Source organism: Mesoplodon mirus (assembly GCF_964341445.2).
Source record: "Mesoplodon mirus genome assembly, chromosome: 14".
Taxonomy (NCBI): domain Eukaryota; kingdom Metazoa; phylum Chordata; class Mammalia; order Artiodactyla; family Ziphiidae; genus Mesoplodon; species Mesoplodon mirus.
This window is the reverse complement of record NC_138990.1, coordinates 55,666,759-55,690,360: the sequence shown is the minus strand read 5'-3', so window position 1 is coordinate 55,690,360 and position 23,602 is coordinate 55,666,759. Positions and strand designations below refer to the sequence as shown.

The following is a 23,602-nucleotide window of genomic DNA, read 5'->3' as shown; positions in this document are numbered from 1 at the left end:
AAAAAATGAAGTATACCAGCCAAAAAGAAATGTTAGAAAATTATCTGAATTCAAAGCAAAGTTGATGTAGTGATTAGGCAGTTGGTGATATATTTGTGAATATTAAAGGTATCCTTGATACAGATGGCCAAGCCATGAGGGCAGAGTAGATCAGAAGGCACATAAAAATACAAATTTTTTTTTCCATCCATATAGATTATTTTACCACTTAAATTTTGTGCTACTTTACTAGAGAGAAGCATGGGGTATGTAATGGAAAAAGCATGGATCTGGTACCAGAAACCCTATATTTGTTTTCATACTCCCCTCTTATTAAGTTCTGTGACCTGACCATGTTACCGAGTCACCTTAAGGGTACTATTAATCTTCTTAACGGGTGGTTATGAGGATCAAATGAGATAACATATGTGAACATTCTTTGTAAACTAGGAAGTACAGTATTAAAACCAACCTTGAAAGATAATCTTTTGTCCTTCTTCAGAGTTCAATTTTTGTAATACTTTAGTTTCCTTATTTATTTAGTGGGGAGAAGAACCACGATAAATTATTGGTCATGAGTTCCTTGTGGGCAGATCTTTGTTTTATATTCCATTGTACCTAGCACAAAGCTGACAAAGACACCCAGAATATATTTGTGGGATTAAAGGCGGGGTTAGGGAAGACAGTGTCAGTTTCCTCTGTGAATAAAGCACAAAAGGAGGTGACTATTGCTGAGTGACTGCTCTTGGCACAGGAATACACTATAATCAGTTATCACTGTTTATTTTCTTTAATGTAAAATTTTAAAGCCCATAAACCATTATTATGGCATGGTAAGTTAATCTACTGCCTCTTCAACACATATCTAAGTTTAGATTACCAGATTGGCTGGCCAATTATAGTTTCTTTTCCTCATTTCCAATAAAATGTTTATGGATTTTATTTACTAATGGGGAGAAGAGTCTTCCTGTCATATAAGATTAGAAGGATAACTCTTTCTATAGAAACAGAATGTCAGTGGCCAGTGCACTGAAGAAGTATGTTTAAAGAGCTTTGCTAATGATTCTTGTATAACGTAAGGCATTATATTTTTCTACACATCATTTCTTTTTCTGTTTTCGAAAGATAATAGTACCTCATTCATTCTGTAGTTATTAAGTCAGAAAATATATTCTAAAAGTTTGTTTTCCATTTAGTTCCCTGGGGACTTTACAAAGAAAAGAAAATTGATTGTGAAAAATCTCAGATTATTACATTTTTCATTTAAAATTAAAATCTGTATTAGTTTTTTCTTTTTCACATCTCTCAGATTGATTCTTTTTATATACCCAGGTGCTATACTTGTATTTTTACCGGGACTAGCAGAAATCAAAATGCTTTATGAACAGCTACAGTCTAATTCTCTATTCAACAACAGACGTAGTAATCGGTAAGTTAATTGCTTTCTATATTCTTAATCGTCTATTGCAGTTATATGTGAAAATGAATAACCAGAAAGATCTCTTTGACTGTCATCACCCTCTTTCAACCCTGGTGTCACTGCTCAAAAATATGTTTGTTTAATAAGCCAGCTGGGAATAGACAAAGCAGTTTGTTCCAGGGAGTCAGTCATTTCCATTCCATTATATAAAAATGTTTCTCTTCACTTAGCGTAGTGACTCAGCAAAATGGCATGTGCAGTTAACCCTAGAACAACACGGTTTGAACTGCATGGGTCTACTTATACATGGATTTTTTTCAGTGGTAAATACTGTAGTACTACATGATACATGGTTAGTTAAATCCATGGATGCAGAACCACAGATACAGAGGAACCACATATACAAAGGGCCAACTATAAATTATACATGGATTTTTGACTGCACAGAGGATTGGTCTTCCCTAATCCGCGTATTCTTTGAGGGTCAACTGTAATTTCAGTTGCCAGATACTGGGGATTGGAGAAGCCAGTGTTAATAACAACAAAGAAATGCTACCATTTTGAGAAAAAATAATTTTCAGTGGTTCCTATTCCAGTAGTAAGACAGACTGGGTGTGTCTTCATATCTAAGGGGACACTACTTGACAGATGAACACCCCCTAGAAATATAAGACTGAAGTTTCTTAGCATACATGACTGTCTCTGTCTCTCTTTCTCTGAATTTAAAGGTAGGGAAAAAAATGATTCTTTGTTGGTTAGTGTGCTCCAGGCTTGTTACTTGTAGAATGTCAACTATTTAGTCCTCTTGATTATTTACTAGTGAATTACACTCCAGTTTTTCCCAAGTTGATGCAAGGTTTTTAGTTCATAGAACTGAGTAAATATTTTAAGGGTCAGAAAGAACTTTCCCATTTAGAAGACCTGGGCCTTGAGGACAGGTTGTGGAGAAGCTGCTGATTTTTGGAGTCACATTGTTAGTTTTAATAGAAATTCACGGGCCTCCCTGGTGGCGCAGTGGTTGAGAGTCCGCCTGCCGATGCAGGGGATACGGGTTCGTGCCCCAGTCTGGGAGGATCCCATATGCCGCGGAGCGGCTGGGCTCGTGAGCCATGGCCGCTGAGCCTGTGCGTCCGGAGCCTGTGCTCCGCAACGGGAGAGGCCACAACAGTGAGAGGCCCGCGTACAGCAAAAAAAAAAAATAAATAAAAAAAAAAATAATAGAAATTCACCCATTATAACCCAATTTCAGTGTTTTGTACTAGAACACTAAATACTTTTTTTTTTTTTTTTTTTTAGATGTGTTGTTCACCCACTTCATTCATCTTTATCCAGTGAAGAGCAGCAGGCTGTGTTTGTAAAACCTCCTCTGGGTGTAACTAAGATTATAATTTCCACCAACATTGCTGAGACATCCATCACTATCGATGATGTTGTCTATGTCATCGATTCTGGGAAAATGAAAGAAAAGAGGTATCCTCTTTTGGTGATGTAAGAGAGGGGCTAACGATGCCTCATTTGGAGCAACACAGCTGTTAAAGGCTAATGCTATTAAGCTACATGGATTACGTTTGAAAAAATACTTTATGAAAACTCTCTAGATATGAGTGATTCTGTAGCTAGGATCATGAATGTTATATTCAAACACAGGTAGAAATTTTAAGTTTTTACCTTAGAAATAATTATTTTTCCTCTTTTTCTTATATGCTTTACATGTGCTTGAATGAAAAAGAATTGGTATGGGAGGTGATGGATATGTTAATTACCAAAAGGTTGGTAATCATTTCACAATGTATACATATATCAAAACATCACATTGTACACCTTAAATATATATAGTTTTTATTTCTCGAAAAAAAAAATTTTTTTAATTGAATAAAGAAACTGTATGTAGTATATAGTACAGAAACCATTTAAATTAGCACAAAGTGCTCCCACCAGGGACTCAACTACCCCAGAACATGCGGGACACTGTCCTTCTACAGAAGTAGGATGGTTCATCTATTCTTTCCATGCTAAGTAAAATTTTGGCCACATTTTTATAAAGTAGCTGCTTTTTACCTTTTCTTTTACTTTATAGATATGATGCCAGCAAAGGGATGGAAAGTTTAGAGGATACTTTTGTCTCTCAAGCCAATGCCCTGCAAAGAAAAGGTCGAGCAGGTCGTGTTGCATCTGGGGTCTGCTTCCATTTATTCACCAGCCATCACTTCCGTCACCAGCTTCTAAAGCAGCAGCTACCAGAAATACAGAGAGTGCCCCTGGAACAGCTCTGTCTCAGGTACATCTTGATCCTTGTGTTCTGCTTCCGAAAGGTCCCAACGTTTCTCACCGTAAGTTCCATGTTTTCGTTTTCTTAGTAGAAGATGTTTTGCTAAGCGTGGACTTGGATGAACTCATTCATTTGCAAAGAAAGAGCCCTTCAGTGTTGCCTTACCATTCCTTTTAACTTTATACACATAAAGATCTCTTGCATTGCAGAGGATGGCCCTAAAACAGAGCTTAAGAATACATTTATTAGTCAGGAAAGTCATCTAACTTATCAAGAAATTTCTGCTAGGGCAACACCAATATTAAATCATCTCAGGGGGAAATCTACACCCTCATTATCAGTTAGAACAAAGTGAACAAAAGCAATTTGAAAACACCATTATTTACCTGATGAACAAACAAAAGAACAAATATCATAAAATAGGATTTAACGAATGAATGATTAAACTCAGTGTTATTGAAGCTGGAGAACCTTTGGTTCAACCTTTCTGAAACTTTGCATAGCGTATATAAGAACTCTAAAGCTATCCATGCTCTTTGACCGAGTCATTATTTTGAGGGAGTACGCCCATAAAATGTTTACCCAAAGGGAAAAAAGTTACTTGTACAAAGATGTTACAGCTCTTCTTTTATCCAATAGGTGTATTTTGAGAGCTTTCCATTACATTAGTAAAAATGTAAAGGAATTATAAGTGAAATAAATAAACTTTATATAAGATTTTTCTCTTTCAAAAATTGCCTAAATTCATAATTTAAAACAGCTTTTCAAGAGCTGTCACAAGGCAGGACACAATGCAGGTTAATTTTATAAACAATTATTATGCAGTTTCAGATGTGGGAAAGAGAGTAGGTGGATCATTTGAATTTTATTTCATGATTTGAACCCACTGTTATAGAAAAAAGCATTTTGGAAGTATATAGAGAGAAATTTATTCTGAATCTCAGTAAATTTCAGAATCTGAAAGTGTTTCTGTAACTTATTGCTAGGAGAAGTAAAAGACATAAGAGATTTTTTAAAAATTTATTTAAACTGGCATTGTTTGGTTTATGAAAGCATATATTTGGGAAATTATAAATTATTTTCATGCACAGAAGCTTACCTCTTTGTGTCATCCCACCAGAAATAAAAATGACAAATTGTTTTGTTTTCTTTTTTCAGAATTAAAATTTTAGAGATGTTTAGCACTCATAATCTCCAATCTGTGTTCTCTCGGCTCATTGAACCCCCGCACGCTGATTCTCTCCGTGCCTCAAAAATACGATTACGAGACTTGGGAGCATTAACTCCAGATGAAAAACTGACCCCTCTAGGGTATCACTTGGCTTCTCTGCCCGTAGATGTGAGAATCGGAAAGCTAATGCTGTTTGGGTCTATCTTCCGCTGTTTGGATCCTGCTCTCACCATTGCTGCGAGTTTAGCTTTTAAGTCTCCTTTTGTAAGTAAACAGCATTCATCTGAACTGGAGTCTGTAAGTCTCTAAGGGGACCACGGGGGCTTCAGGGTTATGTGAGCCCCCTAATACTTTTCTTGTGAGTATATTATAGGTGAATCTTTCAGGGCACAATGTCTCTTAACTTTTATTGGATCCTCAAAGAAATCCATGCCCCAAATAAAGATTAAGAACTAGAGAGCCAGCTTATTTAAGTCATCTAAATGTGCTTTTTATGTATCTGCTTTACTTGCTCATTATAGGAAAACCAGAAAAGCAAGCAAGCAAAAAGTGCCCCTGCCTGATTTTAAAAAACAATAAATATATTGGACCACTTTTTCCAACAGCTTTATTGAAATATAATTCACCCATGTAAAGTGTACAGTAGTTTTTAGTATTGTGCAGTCATCACCCTAGCCAGTTTTAGAACATTTTTAATCACCTCATTAAAAAAAACCTCTTAGGGGCAGGCCAGGAATAAAGATGCAGACGTAGAGAATGGACTTGAGGACACGGGGAGGGGGAAGGGTAAGCTGGGACGAAGTGAGAGAGTGGCATGGACATATACACACTACCAAATGTAAAATAGATAGCTCGTGGGAAGCAGCCGCATGGCACAGGGAGATCAGCTCGGTCCTTTGTGACCACCTAGAGGGGTGGGATAGGGAGGTTGGGAGGGAGACGCAAGAGGGAGGAGAAATGGGGATATATGTATATGTATAGCTGATTCACTTTGTTATACAGCAGAAACTAACACACCATTGTAAAGCAATTATACTCCAAAAAAGATGTGACAAAAACAAAAAAACACCTCTTAGCTGTCACTCTCCTATTTCCCTCCAACCCCCCCATCCATTCCATTCATAGATAACCACCAATCTCCTTTCTGTGTTCATAGATTTGCCTCTTCTGGACATTTCATATTAATGAAACAATATAATATATAGTGTTTTGTGATCGGCTTCTTCACTTAGCATAATGCTTTTAAGAGTCATCTGTGTTATAGCATGTATCAGTGCTTCATTCCTTTTATGGCCAAGTAATATTCCTTTGTATGGGTATACCACATTTCATTTATCCATTCAGCACTTGAAGGACATTTGGGATTGTTTCCACCTTTGGCTATAAACATTCATGTACAAGTTTTTATGTGAACATATGTTTTCACTTGTCTTGGGTGTATACCTAGGAGTGAAATTATTGGGTCAAATACTATTTAACTTTTTGAGGAACTTCCAGACTCTTCCAGAGTAGTGGCATTTTACATTCTACCAGCATTTTATCAGGATTATAATTTTTCCACATCCTTACTAACACTTGTTATTATCTGACTTTTTTATTATAACTGTTTTAGGTTGTGTGAATTTGTGGCTTTAGATCTGTATTTCTCTAATGGCTAATGATATTAAACATCTTTTCAGTTTCTTATTGTCCATTTGTATATCTGTCAAGAAATGTCTATTCAGATAGTTTGCCCATTTTTAAATTGGGTTATTTGTCCTTTTATTATTGAGTTATAAGAGTTCTTTATATATTCTGGATATAAGTCCCTTAACAGATACATGATTTGCAGGTATTTTCTCCTGTACTATGGGTTGCCTTTTTCACTTTCTTGATCTGTTCTTTGAAATAGAAAAGTTTTTATTTGTATGAATTCCAATTTATCTAGTTTTTTGTTGCTCGAGCTTTTGTTGTTGTCATGGTTAAGAATCCATTGCCAAATCCAAAGTCTTGAAAATTTATCCCTATGTTTTTTCCTAAAAGTTTTTATAGTTTTAGCTCTTACATTATGGTCTTTGGTCCATTTTGAGTTAGTTTTTGAATATAATGTGAAGTAAGAATCCAGCTTCATTCTTTTGCATGAGACTGTCCTGTTGTCCCATCACCATTTGTTGAAAAGACTATTCTTTCCCCACTGAATGGTGTTAGCATTCTTGTCAGTAATCAACTGACCATAAATACATGGGTTTATTCCTGGATTCTCAGTTCTGTTCCATTAAGTTATATGTCTATCCTTAGGCCAGTTCCACACTGTCTTGATTCAAAATAAAAAACTCTAGTTTTGTAGTAAGTTTTGAAATCGGGAAGTGTGAGTCCTCCACCTTTGTTCTTTTTATTAGTGTCTTGAGGATTTTTACATTCATAAGAGTTATTGGTCTGTAGTATTCTTTTCTTGTGATGTCTTTATCTGGCTTTGGTATCAGAGTAACACTGGCCACATAATGATTTGGGAAGTGTTCCCTCCTCCTTTATTTTTTTGAAGATTTTGTGAGAATTAATGTTAAGTCTTCTTTAGATGCTTGGTAGAAATCAGCAGTGAAGCCACTTGGTCTTTTCTTTGTGGGTAGTTTTTTTTTTTTTAATTAATTCAACCTCTCCACTTCTTATAGGTCTATTCAGATTATGTTGCTTTTTGAGTCAGTTTTGATCATTTGCTTTTTCTAGGAATTTGTCCATTTCATCTAAATTACCTAATTTATTAATATATAAACGTAGTATTTTATAGTCCTTTTTATTTCTGAGAGCTTGTTAGTAATATCCCCTTTCATTTCTGATTCTGATAATTTGAGCCTTCTCTCTCTTTTTCTTGATCATTTTAGCTAAAGGTTTGTCAGTTTTGTTGATCTTTTCAGAGAACCAGCTTTTGGCTTCATTGGTTTTCCCTACTGTTTTTCTGTTCTCTATTTTATTAATTTCTGCTCTTTGTTTCTTTCCTTCTGTTTGTTTCAGTTTTAGTTTGTTCTTCATTTTCCAGTGTCTTAAGGTGGAAGTTTATTGATTTGAGATCTTTCTTCTTTTTTAGTATAGACATATACAGCTATAAATTTTCTTCTATGGACTGCTTTAGCTGCATTCTATACGTTTTGGTATGTTGTGTCTTCATTTTCATTCAAGTATTTTCTTTTTTTTTGGCTCATTGGGTTTTCATTGCTACGTGCGGGCTTTTTCTAGCTGTGGCGAGTGGGGGCTACTCTTCATTGCGGTGCGTGGGCTTCTCACTTGCAGTGGCCTCTCTTACTGTGGAGCACGGGCTCTAGGCATGCAGGCTTCAGTAGTTGTGGCACATTTCAAGTATTTTCTGATTTCCCTCTCTAGTTCTTCTATGACTCATTGGTTATTTAGGCATGTGTAGTTTAATGTCCACATATCTATTGAGTTTCCCAGTTTTTTCCTTTTATTGACTTCTAATTTCATTCTGTTGTGGTCAAAGAACATACTTTATATTATTTTAGTCCTTTGAAACTTACTAAGCTCTGTATTATGGCTAAGTATATGCTCAGTCCTGGAAAGTATTCCATGTAGACTTGAAAATGAATATTCAGCTGTCATTGGGTAGAGTGTCACTCTTCCTTTATTTTCACATGGCTTATCTCAGATAGATAGGGGAATAGATGTAATAATTTTCTTCAGTTTTACTGTTATACTTCATGGAATTGTAAACTCACAGATCTGCAAAAAGATCTTAGTTCAGCCCCCTCATTTAACAACAGATGACAAAACCAAGGGCCAGGCTAGGCGATGTAGCTTGCTCAGAGACATACAGCCAGTATTATTGTGAATAAGACCTCCATTGCCTGTTTCTCAAATCATCTAAATAACCTCTCACTGTCTGTTTTCTTTTATTGGAATGCAGAAATTGTTCATTAGAAATATTGATGTCGTCCTTAACCAAAACTGAACACCTGTCCTTTGCTGGGTTCTGTAAACATAGTTAATTCCCAAATGTAATCCTTTTCCCACTAGTCTTCCTAAAAAGGAAGAAAATTTATTTTCAAATAGAAAATAAAATTTTATTATTGTTGTGTTAGCTATAAAGGTGTCCAAATATAGGAGAATTAGAGAGAAGCACCGTAGTTGGCTTAGAATGATTTTCAGTGTGATACAGCTTGGGCCTCAGTGTAACTTGCTCTTGCTGGTGTCTTTAGTACATGTGTATGTTGCAGCAAGAGAAGGCAGTGAAAATTAAGTTCTTAGCTGATTTTACTAATTTGTAGGGAAAAGGAGGACCTGTAAACATTATTTTTAAAAGGAAAAAAACATGAATTATGGGTACAGAAATAGGGGAGACTTGAGTATAGAAGATGAATAAGAATCTGTAAAATAAAGATACCACAGAGTTAACAGAATCTTAGATTTTAGATGTAGCTTTTAGAATGAGTGGCTCTTTGATGACATCTTGCCACTAGGAAGTAAAAGACCCAGTAGAGGTTATTTTGGGTGGGCAGATGGACTCACAAGGACAAGTAGGACTGTTAGCTTGGCACTTAACCACCATAATTACTTTTAACCAGCCACCCACTGTGTACTCTGTTCCACGCAAAATACTTCCCGAGGCACCTGGCTTCAGCAGTAGGAAAGTGCCATTTGAAACCTTGGGTAAAATGTGTCCTTCAAACCTGGTTTTCCTCATTTAGGTATCTCCCTGGGATAAAAAAGAGGAAGCTAACCAGAAAAAGCTAGAATTTGCATTTGCAAACAGTGATTATCTGGCCCTTCTACGAGCATATAAGGTAAGTATACAACCTATTAGCTGAGATTTATTACCATAGTTGGCACTAAAGACAGTAACATTTTGATTTTCTCCAAAATTTAGGGATGGCAGCTAAGTACAAAAGAAGGTATGCGTGCAAGTTATAATTACTGCAGACAAAACTTCTTGTCAGGAAGAGTTCTTCAGGTGAGTTGTTTCTGTGGAAATTTGTTTTCATTCATTTTCTATTGTAGTAGCGCACCAGAGGGTGTTGCACCTTTATCTTGCTTGTCCTGCCTTGACATTGAAAATGTTATTTTTGGAATATGCTTGGCTTTACCACCTGTGTAAAACAGACTCCTGAACTATGACGTCAGGCCTTTTGTGCTGAACCTTTCAACTGACCTGTTCTTCCTCTTTTCAGTGAATCTGTGTTTGACTTATGTGGAGGCTAGGGGAATATAGGCACACTGAAGATTACTGCTTACTGGAAGTCAGTTTTTTCCATAATTATACCAAACATTCTTAACCCAGATCCATAAGCCCCTGAAATTGTATGCAGAGTCATACCCTTATACATATGTGCATTATTCTGGAGAAAGGGATCATAGCTTCATCAGATTCTCAAAGCGGTCTATGACCATCGCCAAACCCCTTACCCTCTCCCTAAAACCAAAGACCGAATACTGAACCAGATTTTCTTTCATTCTTCTTCTGTCCATCAGAGGCTACTATGTCAATAACAAGTACACAAGAAAGAGAAAGAAAGGTTTATTATCTTCTGTGTAATAACAGGCAGGGCTCTGTCTTCTGTTGTAACAGTATTTTAGGCCCCCTGCCAAAGTGGCATGAAAAGCCAGAATAATAACGGTGCATTATCTTTACAAAGCATCTATTTCACTCAAAGATTTTGAGGCTGGGGAGGGGGAAGGACTTTATTTCTATATTAGAAGATGTCTTGGAATAGAACACAAAATTAATGTTCGTAGCACTTACCACTACCTGACAGCTAGTTATCTCTCTACCCCATAAGCTCCATCAGAGCCGAGATTTTTTTTTTTTTTTTTTTTTTTTTGCGGTACGCAGGCCTCTCACTGTTGTGGCCTCTCCCGTCGCGGAGCACAGGCTCCGGACGCGCAGGCTCAGCGGCCATGACTCGCGGGCCCAGCCGCTCCGCGGCATGTGGGATCTTCCCAGACCGGGGCACGAACCCGCGTCCCCTGCATCGGCAGGCGGACTCTCAACCACTGCACCACCAGGGAAGCCCCAGAGCCGAGATTTTATCTGTTTTGTTCAATACTGTATCCCCAGTGCCTAGAACAGTACTTAGCACATAGTTGATGCTCAGTAAAATTCATTGAATGCATGAATGAATGGTTATTCAAAATGAAGTAAGAGACCTCAAAACCATCCCAGTATTTGCCTTTATTCTTCTCTGCCTTTAGGTGTACTGCACTGAGACGTTTTGAGAAGACAAAGGCTCTAGCTTTATTCTAAGTACAACAAAAGCAATGATTTTCAATCCTGGCTACACATTAGATTCACCTGAGGGAGCTTAAAAAAAAAAAGTAAAAATACCCAAATTCCACCCCAGGCCAATTACATCTGGATCTCCAGGGGTGGAGCCTGAGCATCTGTTTATTTTCCTTGTTGTTGAGTTCACCAAGTGATTCTAATATGCTGCCAGGGTTGAGAAGCACAGGTCTAAAGGGTATTTTATATGTAAGGTGCAGTAATAAATATTTTCTTGAGTCATTAAGATTTTTAAGTATAATATTTCTTTTAAATTACTTTTACTAAATTTATTCTTTTTCTTTAGGATGTATGTAGATTTTGCTGTGATCTAAGAGGGCCATCAAACAGCTACCTCTTTTCACTAAAGTCCAGCTTAGATTGTATTGTAGAATGTTTCTGTTTCTTTTTTTAATCGATTTTTTAAAAATTTATTTATTTTTGGCTGCATTGGGTCTTCGTTGCTGCATGCAGGCTTTTCTCTAGTTGCGGTGAGCGGTGGCTACTCTTTGTTGCGGTGCGCAGGCTTCTCATTGCGGTGGCTTCTCTTGTTGTGGAGCATGGGCCCTAGGCGCCCGGGCTCAATAGTCGTGGCTCATGGGCTCTAGAGTGCAGGCTCAGTAGTTGTGGCGCACGGGCTTAATTGCTCCACAGCATGTGGATCTTCCCAGACCAGGGCTCAAACCCGTGTCCCCTGCATTGGCAGGCGTATTCTTTACCACTGCACCACCAGGGAAGTCCTAGAATTAGTTTTATTAAGATATTAAAACCTTGTCATGAAATAGAACTCTGGTATATTTAACTCCTAGTTATATTTTGCCATGTTATCCATCTGTACTTGACAGTCCAAGAAAATACTTAAATTGTCATCAGATACAGGGTAGCATTGCTTAGCTTTCCATTCCTTTGTCATTATCTGCTTCTCTATTGTCTGATATACAGCTAATATTTGAACAGATGCCAGACAGAGGTTTGTGCTTTTCATTCTCACACTTGTGCTCAGATGCAGAAAGGGGTTTCTAAATCTAAACCACTTAACAGTATTCCTATTCGTAGGGGAAATGTGAGCCAGCCAAGTCCACAAAGTAAGAGAAAGAGGGAAGGTTCTGAGGTGGGTGTTGTGCATCTTTTAAGAGAGAACACGAACCACTCTAGGCTCGGGTAAGGCACTAAGAGGACCTGAGCAGAAAGGAAGTAGGAAAAACTAGACAGTGTCACAGCACCTTGAGCTGGAGTTCCAAACAAAGTAAACTACGTTTTTGGCTGTCGTAAGAATTGCGAGGAAAATCAGACCTGCCCAAAATCCAATTAATGGGTTTTTTTTTTTAACGTAATCTAGAATTAAATGATCTTTGGGTTTTCTGAAATTTGTGAATTTCCGTGTAATGGTTTTACACTGCTGGTTTGTATAAGTGAAAACTGCCCTTTTGGGAATGAACAGACAAGATAATCTTCATACCTGTTTGGTAAACCCATATGAGTGTCATTACTAAACGCTGAACTAATTCGTTTTCGTAGTCATTCTTACCTTTGATATGTTGATGCCCCTGCTTAAAGATTTTTTTCCATTTCTTTCAGGAAATGGCCAGCCTCAAACGACAGTTCACTGAACTGTTATCGGATATAGGCTTTGTAAAAGAGGGACTCAGAGCAAGGGAAATTGAGAAAAGGGCCCAAGGAGGAGGAGATGGTATCTTGGATGCCACAGGAGAAGAGGTAAAGAATGTGGAGTTAGTTCTTACTTCTCTTTGATACCACACTCACAGTCTATTACCTCAGGAACACTTGTAGGCCTTGTTCACTTAAGCCCTATAGGCAGTGGGCTAGTGGCATTCTTGAGTTTCTTTCCACAAATGTCAGCTAACACTCAGAAAAACAAGAGTTTTTCTGTTGATTGTTGCTTCTTTTTTTTTTTTAATTTCACATTGGTTCTTGGTAGGTCCATCAGAGGTAGAATGGACTTTCCAATAATGTCTTCTTAATCAGACCAGCCTTTTTCAAACCCAGGATAGTTTTGTATTTAATAAGTATCAGAAGAACAATTCAAGATGAAACCTGATGCCACTCTGTTCTAAGTACAGTTAGTACTTTCTGGAAATTGTGAACATCTCATGAACCAGAATCTTTCTCTCGACTGATCCTTAGGAACACTTGGCTTTGTAACTGCTCTGCAGAGATCTAGAAAGTAATTGTGGGCTTCTTGGAATGGGTACTGTGTGAATGTGGTCCAGTAGATTTATTTTTTACTTAGAAATAATTTTTCGATCAAAGTGATAGAAATGAGATGCTTTTAAGATAGAAATCAAGAGAAATATAATAATAACTTCCAGGGAATAGACAGAAATAGCCACATTACTTATAAGATTAATGCTGTATTTCTCTCATAGGCTAACTCAAATGCTGAGAACCCCAAGTTGATATCAGCAATGCTGTGTGCTGCTCTGTATCCAAATGTAGTGCAGGTAAGGAAACATTTTTCCTGGGTCCTCCCACTTCCTGTTTGATTTTAGCCAAGGGATGTAAGTTAAGACATGCACATTAATCATCTTAAAGACACACACACACACAGCCTTTTAAACGTAGTATATATTTCCAATTTTTCAATTCCCCAAATGTGTTTAGATACATCATTCAAGAACACATTTATTGGGCTTCCCTGGTGGCGCAGTGGTTGAGAGTCCACCTGCCAATGCAGGGGACATGGGTTCGTGCCCCGGGCCGGGAAGATCCTGGTTGAGAGTCCGCCTGCCGATGCAGGGGACGCGGGTTCGTGCCCCGGTCCGGGAAGATCCCGGTTGAGAGGCCGCCTGCCGATGCAGGGGACACGGGTTCGTGCTCTGGTCCGGGAAGATCCCACGTGCCGTGGAGCGGCTGGGCCCATGGGCCATGGCCGCTGAGCCTGTGCGTCCGGAGCCTGTGCTCCGCAACGGGAGAGGCCATGGCAGTGAGAGGCCCGCGTATCGCAAAAAAACAAAACAAAACACATTTATTGTATAAAATAAGGTGCCTTTTTAATCCTTCTGACATTGACATTCCAGCAATTAAAATGGACACAAATGTCACTGTCAGCCAGTCTGTGCATAACTAACCTATGTTAGGTAGAAATTTGATTCTACTACAATTTCCCTTATGCTCTCTACTCTGGACTAAAATTAGATAAGAACAAACAAGTCAGTGCCTTGTCATGGGACCACCTATGATCCCCCTCTTCTGAAAACCCTACCTGAATGTACTATTGGACTTTTACCTGAGATTTGATTATCCAGTCCTTGTCAAACTTAGAATGTGAATTTGTCAGAGTACTGAAGCATTTCTCATTTAACTTTTTGATAAATGTTCAGTTGATGTCTGCTGATTCATTTATGGCTTATTTTTGCTTAGTGCTTGCATGCTTTTCAAATCATTTGAAATTTACTTTTAAAAAAATCATTTGGTGAAAAACTATGGAGACAGTTAAAAAATCAGGGGTGAGGGGGATGACTAAGCAGAGCACAGAAGATTTTTAGGGCAGTAAAAATACTCTGCCATGATACCATAATGATAGACGACATGTCATACTCGCCCAAACCCATGGAATGTACAATAACAAAAGTAAACCCTAATGTAAACTATGGACTTTGGGTGATGATGATGTGACAATGAGGTGCTATATAGCCAGAGAATTATGTCTTAGGAAAATATTTATAGAAAATGATCCTATATTAGTTTTAATACATATATGTTTTATTTGTGTTTATCTCCATTTCTGTATATAAATATAAATCTAACAAAACTAAAATGATATTTGTCAAACATTAATGTTAGTTATTTCTTAATCATGGGATTACAGGAGTTATTATAGGTTATTACAAGATATTGAATATTGTTCCCTGTGTTATATAGTAGTAATGTTATTTTCTACAGTAAATATGGAGGTGTGTGTGTACATAAGCTTTTTATTTTTTTGAGTGAAACAATCTGTTTTTCACTATTTTGAAAAATTCATTTGGAAATATTGGATTGGAATTGTCAGCAGATTCCTGGTCCAGTGTTGCCAGCTGAATCTCTTTCCCTGATAATCAGGGCAGACCTGAAACATCAACGTGGTTTCTCCCCCATGTGGCTGGTGTGTGGTATAGTCACCCAGAACTACTGCATTTACATCCATACCTCCTCATGGATTAAAAAAAAAGAAAAAGAAAGCATGCTTATACTGCTTCCAAAAGGAAACTAAGAGAGAGCGAAGCAGCAACAAAGGCCTTCAAACAAGACTGTTTTTTTGTCAAGGGATACATCCTACAGTGGAAATACATATTTTTATATATATATATATATATATATTTTTTTTTTTTTTACAAATACCTGTTGTTTAGGTGAAAAGCCCAGAAGGGAAATTTCAGAAGACCAGTACCGGAGCTGTCAGAATGCAGCCGAAATCAGAGGAGTTGAAGTTTGTCACCAGGAGCGATGGATACGTACACGTTCACCCTTCATCCGTGAACCACCAGGTCGGGAGGGCTGGGTGTACTGACAGTCAGCTTCCACATCCACAGATTCAACCAGTGCGAATTGTCTAGTACTGTAGTATTTAGTATTGAAAAAATCTGAGTGTAAGTGGACCCATGCAGTTCAAAGCCTTGTTGTTCAAGGGTCAAATGCATTTACACGTGGCAGGTCCTGGGGTGAGAAACAGTCCCTTCACGTCAGCCAAACCTTGTTCTATCACTCACTGGCTTTAGCAGCACCACTGACTTGGGGAAAGTTGAATAAGCACAAATGTACTGGAAATTGAACTATTAAGCCTGCTTTCAGATATAACATTGTTTCTTTGCGGTGGTGACTTGAGGTCACGATGTGATTCTCTCACTCCATCTGTGCCTTCAGAGGCCATGACCTATGCTTGCCGATCCAACTTCCTCAGCCCTCCTTCTTTCTTCAGCCAGTTGCTGGGAGGCTTCTGCTCCCCGCACTCCACTAAATTCATCAGAAGTCATGAATAACCTCCTAGTTGTCAAATACAGGGAACAAGTTCCCTGGCTCTCATCATTCTTGACTCAGGAAGTATTTGACATTGCTGACTTCCCTACCTCTTGACACTGTCTTTGATGTTTTTTGCTTCTGAAGTATCACTTCCTTCTCTCTGATCATCCCCCTCGAGCCCCTTTACCAGATTCTCTTCCCTTACTCTGAAATCACGGGTCTGCCCTTTTTCTCTTATTACAGTGCACATAATCTTCCTGAACCACCAGGGCACAACATCGTGGTTCTAACTGCCACCTACATGCTGACGCAGACCCCAAATCTCTCTCTCTTGTCCTGGGCTTTTTTTCCTGAGCTGTCTTGCTAGAAATCACCACCTGGATGCCTTCTAGTCACCTCAAACTCAAAAGCTGAAAAATCAAACTCATTATATCTGAATTCACTCCTCTGTGTTCCCTGTCTTGGTGAAATGGGACCATCCAAATCAGAACCCTGGAGTCACATGGACCCTGCTTTTCTCCTGATGCCAGTCTAATGGGTCGCCAGGTCCCAACACTTCCACCTTTTTGACGTGTCTCAGGTGTGCCTCCTTCTCTTGTCTCTGCTGCCATTTCCTCAGTTCAAACCCCAAACATCTGTCTCTTGCCTGAAGTACTAATCTTACTTCTGGTGCTTTCTCTCTCCAACCTTTTATACTACTGCTGCCAGAATCATCTTTACAAAACACATATTTGCTCTTGTCATACCCTTGCTTAAAACTCATCATAGATGGAGTCTACTGTAAACTCTCCTACGACCCTTCACAGCTAGCCCCTTCTTAGCCCATGTCCCCTGCCCCATCTCCCTCCTGTCACTCTTTATGCTCCAGCGATACCAGACTGCCAACAGCATCCCCCGGTGCCATGACACAGGACACACTGTCCTCTATGCCTGGAATGGCGTTCTGATTCCCCAGCAGGCTCCCACTTACCCTCCAGGCTCCCATCATATATCCCTTTCCCAGTGTCCCTCTCCAAGTTGCTCCTTACTTCTGTTCCGTCACTGTATAGTGTGCATTTTTCCACTGTTGTACTTACCACATTATTTTATAGCTTATGGTATGTCTCATTCATGGACTTGTAAGATTCCTGAAGACAGGAGTTGAATTTTATTCATCTCTGCGTTCTTGATGTCTAGCACGGTGCCTAGCCAGCATAGCTGAAAGCAGATGCTCAATAAAGCTTCATCTCGATAAAGAGATGAAGGAGGAAAAGAGAAAAGGAGAATGGAGGAAGAGAGTTTGAAGTGTTAGGGCTGGTCAACCTGTGAAACTACTCAGTAAAGTGTCAGCAAAGCATGAAAAAAAGTGTTAAGCTCAGAAGAGTCTGAGGACCAGGAAGTCATCTGCCCTCTTGGCTGCATGTGTACTTGGGAACCGGGGGCCCAAGTTACCTCCACTCATCCTGTCCTGCATTTACCATGACATTTCTGCAGTGAATCCAAGTCATTCATGCATCCACTCAGTATCTGCTAGCACCTCCTCTGTGCCAGGCATTGTTGCAGGCCACGGAGGACAGCGGATGAGCTAGGGAGACACAGTCTCTGCCCTCAGGGAACTTACATTCTAATGGGGAAGACAGGCAAGAAGTAAGTAAACAAATAATCTCAGGTTAATGACAAATGTTACGAAGGAAAATAAAACCATAAGAGATCGAGAGTGACAGGAGAGGGGCTTTTTTTTTTTTTTAAACTATAGTGGATTTACAATATTGTGTTAGTTTCAGGTATATAGCTTCAGATTCGTTTCCACTATAGGTTATTACGGGATATTGCATATAGTTCCCTGTGCTATACAGTAATCCTTCTTGTTTATCTTTTATATACCATGGTGAATATCTATCAATATTAATCCCATACTCCTAATTTATCCCTCCACCTCCCAAGAGGGGCTACTTTACAGAGTGGCCAGGGAAGAACTCTCAGGAGAAAACAATTGAGCAGATCCTAAATGAAGTAAAGGGCAAGTCATGCAGATATCTAAAGAGAGGACATTCCAAGCTGAGGAAATAAGTGCAAAGACCATGAGATGGGAGCATATTTGGTGTGTTCCAGGAAATGCAAGAAGGCAGCCAGTGCAGATGGAGGGGATGGTTAGGGGTGGAAGTGGTAGATGGGTTGGGACAAGTGGGCAGGGATCAGGTCGTGTAGGACCTTGTAATCCACAGAAGGATCTGAGATTTCATCCTTGGGAAATCTCTGGAGGGTTCTGAGCCCTAACTGGTTTTTAAAAGATCACTGTGGGGCTTCCCTGGTGGCGCAGTGGTTGAGAGTCCGCCTGCCGATGCAGGGGACACGGGTTCGTGCCCCGGTCCGGGAAGATCCCACATGCCACGGAGCGGCTGGGCCCGTGAGCCATGGCCGCTGAGCCTGAGCGTCCGGAGCCTGTGCTCCGCAACGGGAGAGGCCACAACAGTGAGAGGCCCACGTAACGCAAAAAAAAAAATAAATAAATAAAAGATCACTGTGGCCTCTGTATGGAAAAGAAACTGTGAAGATGCAAAAGGGCAGGTACGTAGGAAGCCACTGCAGTGGTGTGTATGAGATGACAGTTTGCATGAGGTGGTAGCTGTAGAAGTGGTGAGAATATGTCAGTTCATCATGTATTTTGAAAACAGAGCTGACAGGACTTAGTGATGATATAGATGGAGTGAGGGAGAGAGAGCAATCAAGGATGGCTCCTAAATTGGGAGCTTGAGCAACTGGGTGCAAACTGGGTGAATGGGAGTATCATTTAATGAGACAGTGACCACCACAAGGAGGGGAAAATCGAGAATTCCTTTTGAACACAGCAAGTCTGAGATGCTTGTTAGATGTCCGAGTACAGACATCAAGTAGGCAGTTGCACATACAAGGCTGGAGCTCAGGGGAACCTACAGGCTGAAGATAATTTGGGGAGTCATTGGACAGGTGATGATTAAACCCCTGGGACTGGTGGAGTTCCCCTTATGTTGCCAGTGACACAGCTGTCTTATGTTTCAGGTCAGACACTTTGACAGCCCTTACCTGGTGTACCATGAGAAGATCAAAACCAGTCGGGTGTTCATCCGAGACTGCAGCATGGTGTCTGTGTACCCGCTGGTCTTGTTCGGAGGGGGCCAAGTCAATGTGCAGCTCCAAAGGGGAGAGTTCATTGTCTCCTTGGACGATGGCTGGATCCGTTTTGCAGCAGCTTCACATCAGGTAAGGGATCACGAGTCTGTCGCATGAGACTCAGGCCATGAGAGGCTCTGATAATAGGAAGTATAGGGCATTTCTTCAGGGAACAAGGACCACAGAGCTGCGTGAGAGTGAATGATGGGTCTGCAGGGGACACTAACTAAGCAAGACTGAGGCTGAAGTGAGGCCAGCGGGGGAGCCTTAGTAAGAGTTCAGGAAGCACAGTAGGAGGGGAAGCCCAGGTCAGTTGGTGTGAAAGGCTTCGGACAGAAGCTATGAGTGAGGGGTTGGAGCTTCCTAATAGTTATACAAATACAAGTTCAAAGAAAATCAAAATATAGATGAGCAGAACTAAGTAAAAGTCACCCTGATTCCACAACCACCATTTAAAAAAAATCTCAATTATTCACTCTATGGAGTCTCTAGAAAACATTTAAGGGGGAGTATATTTAAGAAATAAAAATTTTTAATATTTGCATCTCTTAGAAATCTTCTATTGCAGGAGGCAGAAACACCAACTCAAACATTACAGTTAAATTCCCTTTAAAGTCTGAAGCAGCACAGTCCAGGAGAAATATATGTGCCACATACCTAATAATTTTTCTAGTAGCCACATTAAAAAAAAGTAAATAGGTGAAATTAGTTTTAATATATTTTAGATAGCAGAAAACATCTAAAAAGTTTTAATTTCAACATGTAATCAATATAAACAATTGAGATTTTTATACTCTTTTTTTCATACTAAGTCTTCAAAATCTGGTGTGTATTTTATACTCACAGCGCATCTCGATTTGGATCAGGCACATTTCATGTGGTCAGGAGATTAGCCACATGGGACAGTACAGGTCAAGAGGGCCAGGCAGGGTTGGTTTGATGCAGCTGCTTAACAACAAAAGCCTGTCTGGCCCTGTGGTAGCAGGATGGCTGTAGCAGCTCCTGGGTCACATCCGTGCAGCATATACTGTCCAAAAGGGAAGACAGAACGCTTCTTTCCTAAAAGTTCCAGCAAACCTCCTCTCCTAAACCAACTCCTGTGGCTGAAGAATGTCATGGACTCTAAGGCCTGGACTACCTGAACCACTCACTCTGGCAGGGCACATGGCGTGAGCCTGTGGGATGCAGACAGAGTCCACCCTGCAGGGTTGCCAGACAGCGGAGCAGCAGCCAAACAGATGCTGGCAAGACACGTACAGTGACAGTGCATCAGCATAAGCAAACCTCCGTGAAACATGTCTCCCAACCCTACCCCACCAACAAAAGCGGACAAATTCCAAAGTTAAAGAGATTTTTTTGGTTTAACATCTGCCATTTTTAATTCTCCATTTTCCTGCTTCTCCTCTCGGAGCAAACTGTAAAAGTTGACCAAGCTTTAATATGGAGAACACTATATAAAAGCCGTATTTCCCGATTTAGTATTTTCTTTAAATGAGATGTGAGAGAGGAGGCTTTTTCAAATGGACCCCACTTAGTATATTACAGAGCTGACATTGAGTGTATGTTCCTATAATTGCATCAAGAAATTTTAGAAGCACTTTTAGAAAAAAAATGTGTTTAGCTCCCCCACCATGGAATTAAAATAGCAGAAATCTAGAATAATGATAATCATAACTGGAGAATTTCCTTTAATAACCTTTCCTTCCCTGTTGGTCCAAGCACTGCTTACATTGCAACTTTCATTTTAGGTGGCCGAATTAGTAAAGGAACTTCGCTGTGAACTTGACCAGCTTCTCCAGGATAAGATAAAAAACCCAAGCATAGATCTGTGTACCTGTCCTCGAGGGTCACGGATCATCAGCATGATTGTGAAACTTGTCACCACACAATAAAGACCAGGCTTGGGAGAGTGCTTGCTACTCACCTACTTGCTCAGCTGGGAAATGACGGCAGCACCTCTCCCTCGAGCTGCAGCTCCGCGATGGGGCTGCCCTGGTGAAGGAGCCCAGGGCAGGCACTGCCAGGTCAGCTGAGGCGACGCACACCTGCAGGGAAATTTTCCACACTAAGTATTTCTAACCAAGCAGTGGGCACACCCAGCACAATTTGGAGTGTCGATGTGAGTTCAAAAACCAACTTGCCTGTATTTTTCTCTCTGACTGCCCTGGAATGAATGAAATTCATCTGATTAACAGGAAAGTGAATGTTTAATACAATTCTGTTTTAATCTATGTATTATTTTTCTCCTCATTTTTACTGGGGTGAGATAAAGGGCATGAGGAGAAATATCAGTTGTTTTTTTTCTGTCATAAAGGCTCAACTGAAAGAAGTCAGAACAGAGAAGAAAAAAATCTTGTGAGCAAGAAAAATTAAAATTTCATTTCAGCTATAGGCCATTATATAAACTTCAATTGTGAGGGATTTTTACTCATTAAAGTTCAGCTTAAAAAAACCAAACTTAATGAGCACTTATTTGTTATCAGAATGTGAGCTGGTTTTTATCCATAACACACTTTTTTTTTTTAAATAAATTTATTTTATTTATTTATTTTTGGCTGAGTTGGGTCTTCGTTGCTGTGCACAGGCTTTCCCTAGTTGCAGCGAGCAGGGGCTACTCTTCGTTGCGGTGCGCGGGCTTCTCATTGCAGTGGCTTCTCTTATTGCAGAGCACGGGCTCTAGGCACATGGGCTTCAGTAGTTGTGGCACGTGGGCTCAGTTGTTGTGGCTCGCGGGCTCTAGAGCGCGGGCTCAGTTGTGGCGCACGGGCTTAGTTGCTCCACAGCATGTGGGATCCTCCCGGACCAGGGCTCGAACCCGTGTCCCCTACATTGGCAGGCGGATTCTTATCCACTGCACCAGCAGGGAAGCCCCACACTTATTTTATTTTATTTTTTTTTTGCGGTACACGGGCCTCTCACTGTTGTGGCCTCTCCCGTTGCGGAGCACAGGCTCCAGACGCACAGGCTCGGCAGCCATGGCTCACAGGCCCAGCTGCTCTGCAGCATGTGGGATCCTCCCGGACTGGGGTACGAACCCACGTCCCCTGCATCGGCAGGCGGACTCTCAACCACTGCACCACCAGGGAAGCCCCCCACACTTACTCTTAAAAGCAGAACAGTCTGGGTGTTTTCATTCTCTTGTAGGTTTTCTATTTAGGAACATTATGAACCCTGTCTTATGAACTCACCTGGATCTAATGGCCACATTTCACGTTACCCGAAGGAGAATTTTAATGGTATTCTCAGAACAGAGTTGGCATGGTTAAGGTAGAAAAGGTTGCCGTACTAGTGTCAGATTTACAGCCATAAAAATACCTTCCACGGGACTGTTCTTTTCAACCACCACTTAGGGTAATGGGGCACTAACATTCTGAAACACAAGTATATATATATTTACACTTTCCCTGGACATTTTCCAGTGTGACCAAGAAGAATCCCAAAAAGCTGTGTGGAAAAAGTATTCCTGTATTTGGGTAGTCCTCAGATAGAGAGTCACTACAGGTTTCCCACTATACATGGAATTCACACTAGCTCAACAAAACCACCTCAGTGAAGGATGTTCACGTTTCAAGGTATTACTTTAAGTTCTCAGGAAACCACCGAAACTGTCCAAAACAGTCATTATGAAGTGTGTTTAATCATCGGTGCACTTAAAGAGCTTAGGCTCTAAGCAGTGTTTTTAAAAGGCATTAATTCATATCATCACTTTAAATAAAAACATACATATGCATAGCACCCACAGTATACAAGTTCTGACTTGCTATTGAAACAAGGCTCACATTACAGAACCGATGAGGCTGGGACATTTAGGAGAAATGAAGGAGAAAACTGCACTAACCCTCTAAGCAAGTTTTTTTCAAACCAGTTTTCAGAGCTCATTCTGCCCTAACTAGAGCCAAGTGGACCTGCAGGTTTGAATGCAAGTTTGCAGCAGAGCACGCAGCTACAAGGTAGTTAATAACAAAACTTTCCATTCAGAGTGCTGAGAAACTGCTCTCTCAGGGAAGCCGTGCTGGGCTGGTTACTTTCAGCCACACACAAGTGCATAAATCCATAGCAGCACTGTTTACAATAGCCAAGGCACAGAAACAACCTAAATATCCATCAACAGATTGAATGGATAAAGGAGATGTGATGTATATAGACACAATGGAATATTGCTCAGCCATAAAAAAATAATGAAATAATGCCATTTGGAACAACATGGATGGACCTAGAGATTATCATACCAAGTGAAGTAAGCCAGACAGAGAAAGACAAATATCATAGGACATTACTTACATGTGTAATCTAAAAGAGTGATTCAAATGAACTTATTTACAAAACAAACAGACTCACAGACATAGAAAACAAACATAGTTATCAAGAGGATAGCCAGGTCGGGTGGGGTGGGCGTGGGGAGGCGGGATAAATCAGGAGTTTGGGATTAACATG

At 40.0% G+C, this 23,602-nt stretch overlaps 1 protein-coding gene across 9 annotated transcripts in view; it reads left to right on the top strand.

Moving 5' to 3' along the window:
- DHX57 (DExH-box helicase 57) overlaps window positions 1–21,716 on the top strand; it is a 59,378-nt gene extending 37,662 nt beyond the window's left edge. For all 9 annotated transcript variants that reach the window (XM_082641828.1, XM_082641827.1, XM_082641830.1 and 6 more), the window contains 11 exons: window positions 1,312–1,408; window positions 2,696–2,869; window positions 3,477–3,677; window positions 4,827–5,103; window positions 9,513–9,608; window positions 9,692–9,775; window positions 12,659–12,796; window positions 13,468–13,542; window positions 15,433–15,567; window positions 19,058–19,258; window positions 20,917–21,716. In XM_082641828.1, the coding sequence (XP_082497954.1) occupies window positions 1,312–1,408; window positions 2,696–2,869; window positions 3,477–3,677; window positions 4,827–5,103; window positions 9,513–9,608; window positions 9,692–9,775; window positions 12,659–12,796; window positions 13,468–13,542; window positions 15,433–15,567; window positions 19,058–19,258; window positions 20,917–21,060 (1,622 nt within the window). In that variant the 3' untranslated portion in view covers window positions 21,061–21,716. The remainder of the gene's footprint in view (window positions 1–1,311; window positions 1,409–2,695; window positions 2,870–3,476; window positions 3,678–4,826; window positions 5,104–9,512; window positions 9,609–9,691; window positions 9,776–12,658; window positions 12,797–13,467; window positions 13,543–15,432; window positions 15,568–19,057; window positions 19,259–20,916) is intronic.
- Window positions 21,717–23,602: the final 1,886 nt, after the last annotated feature.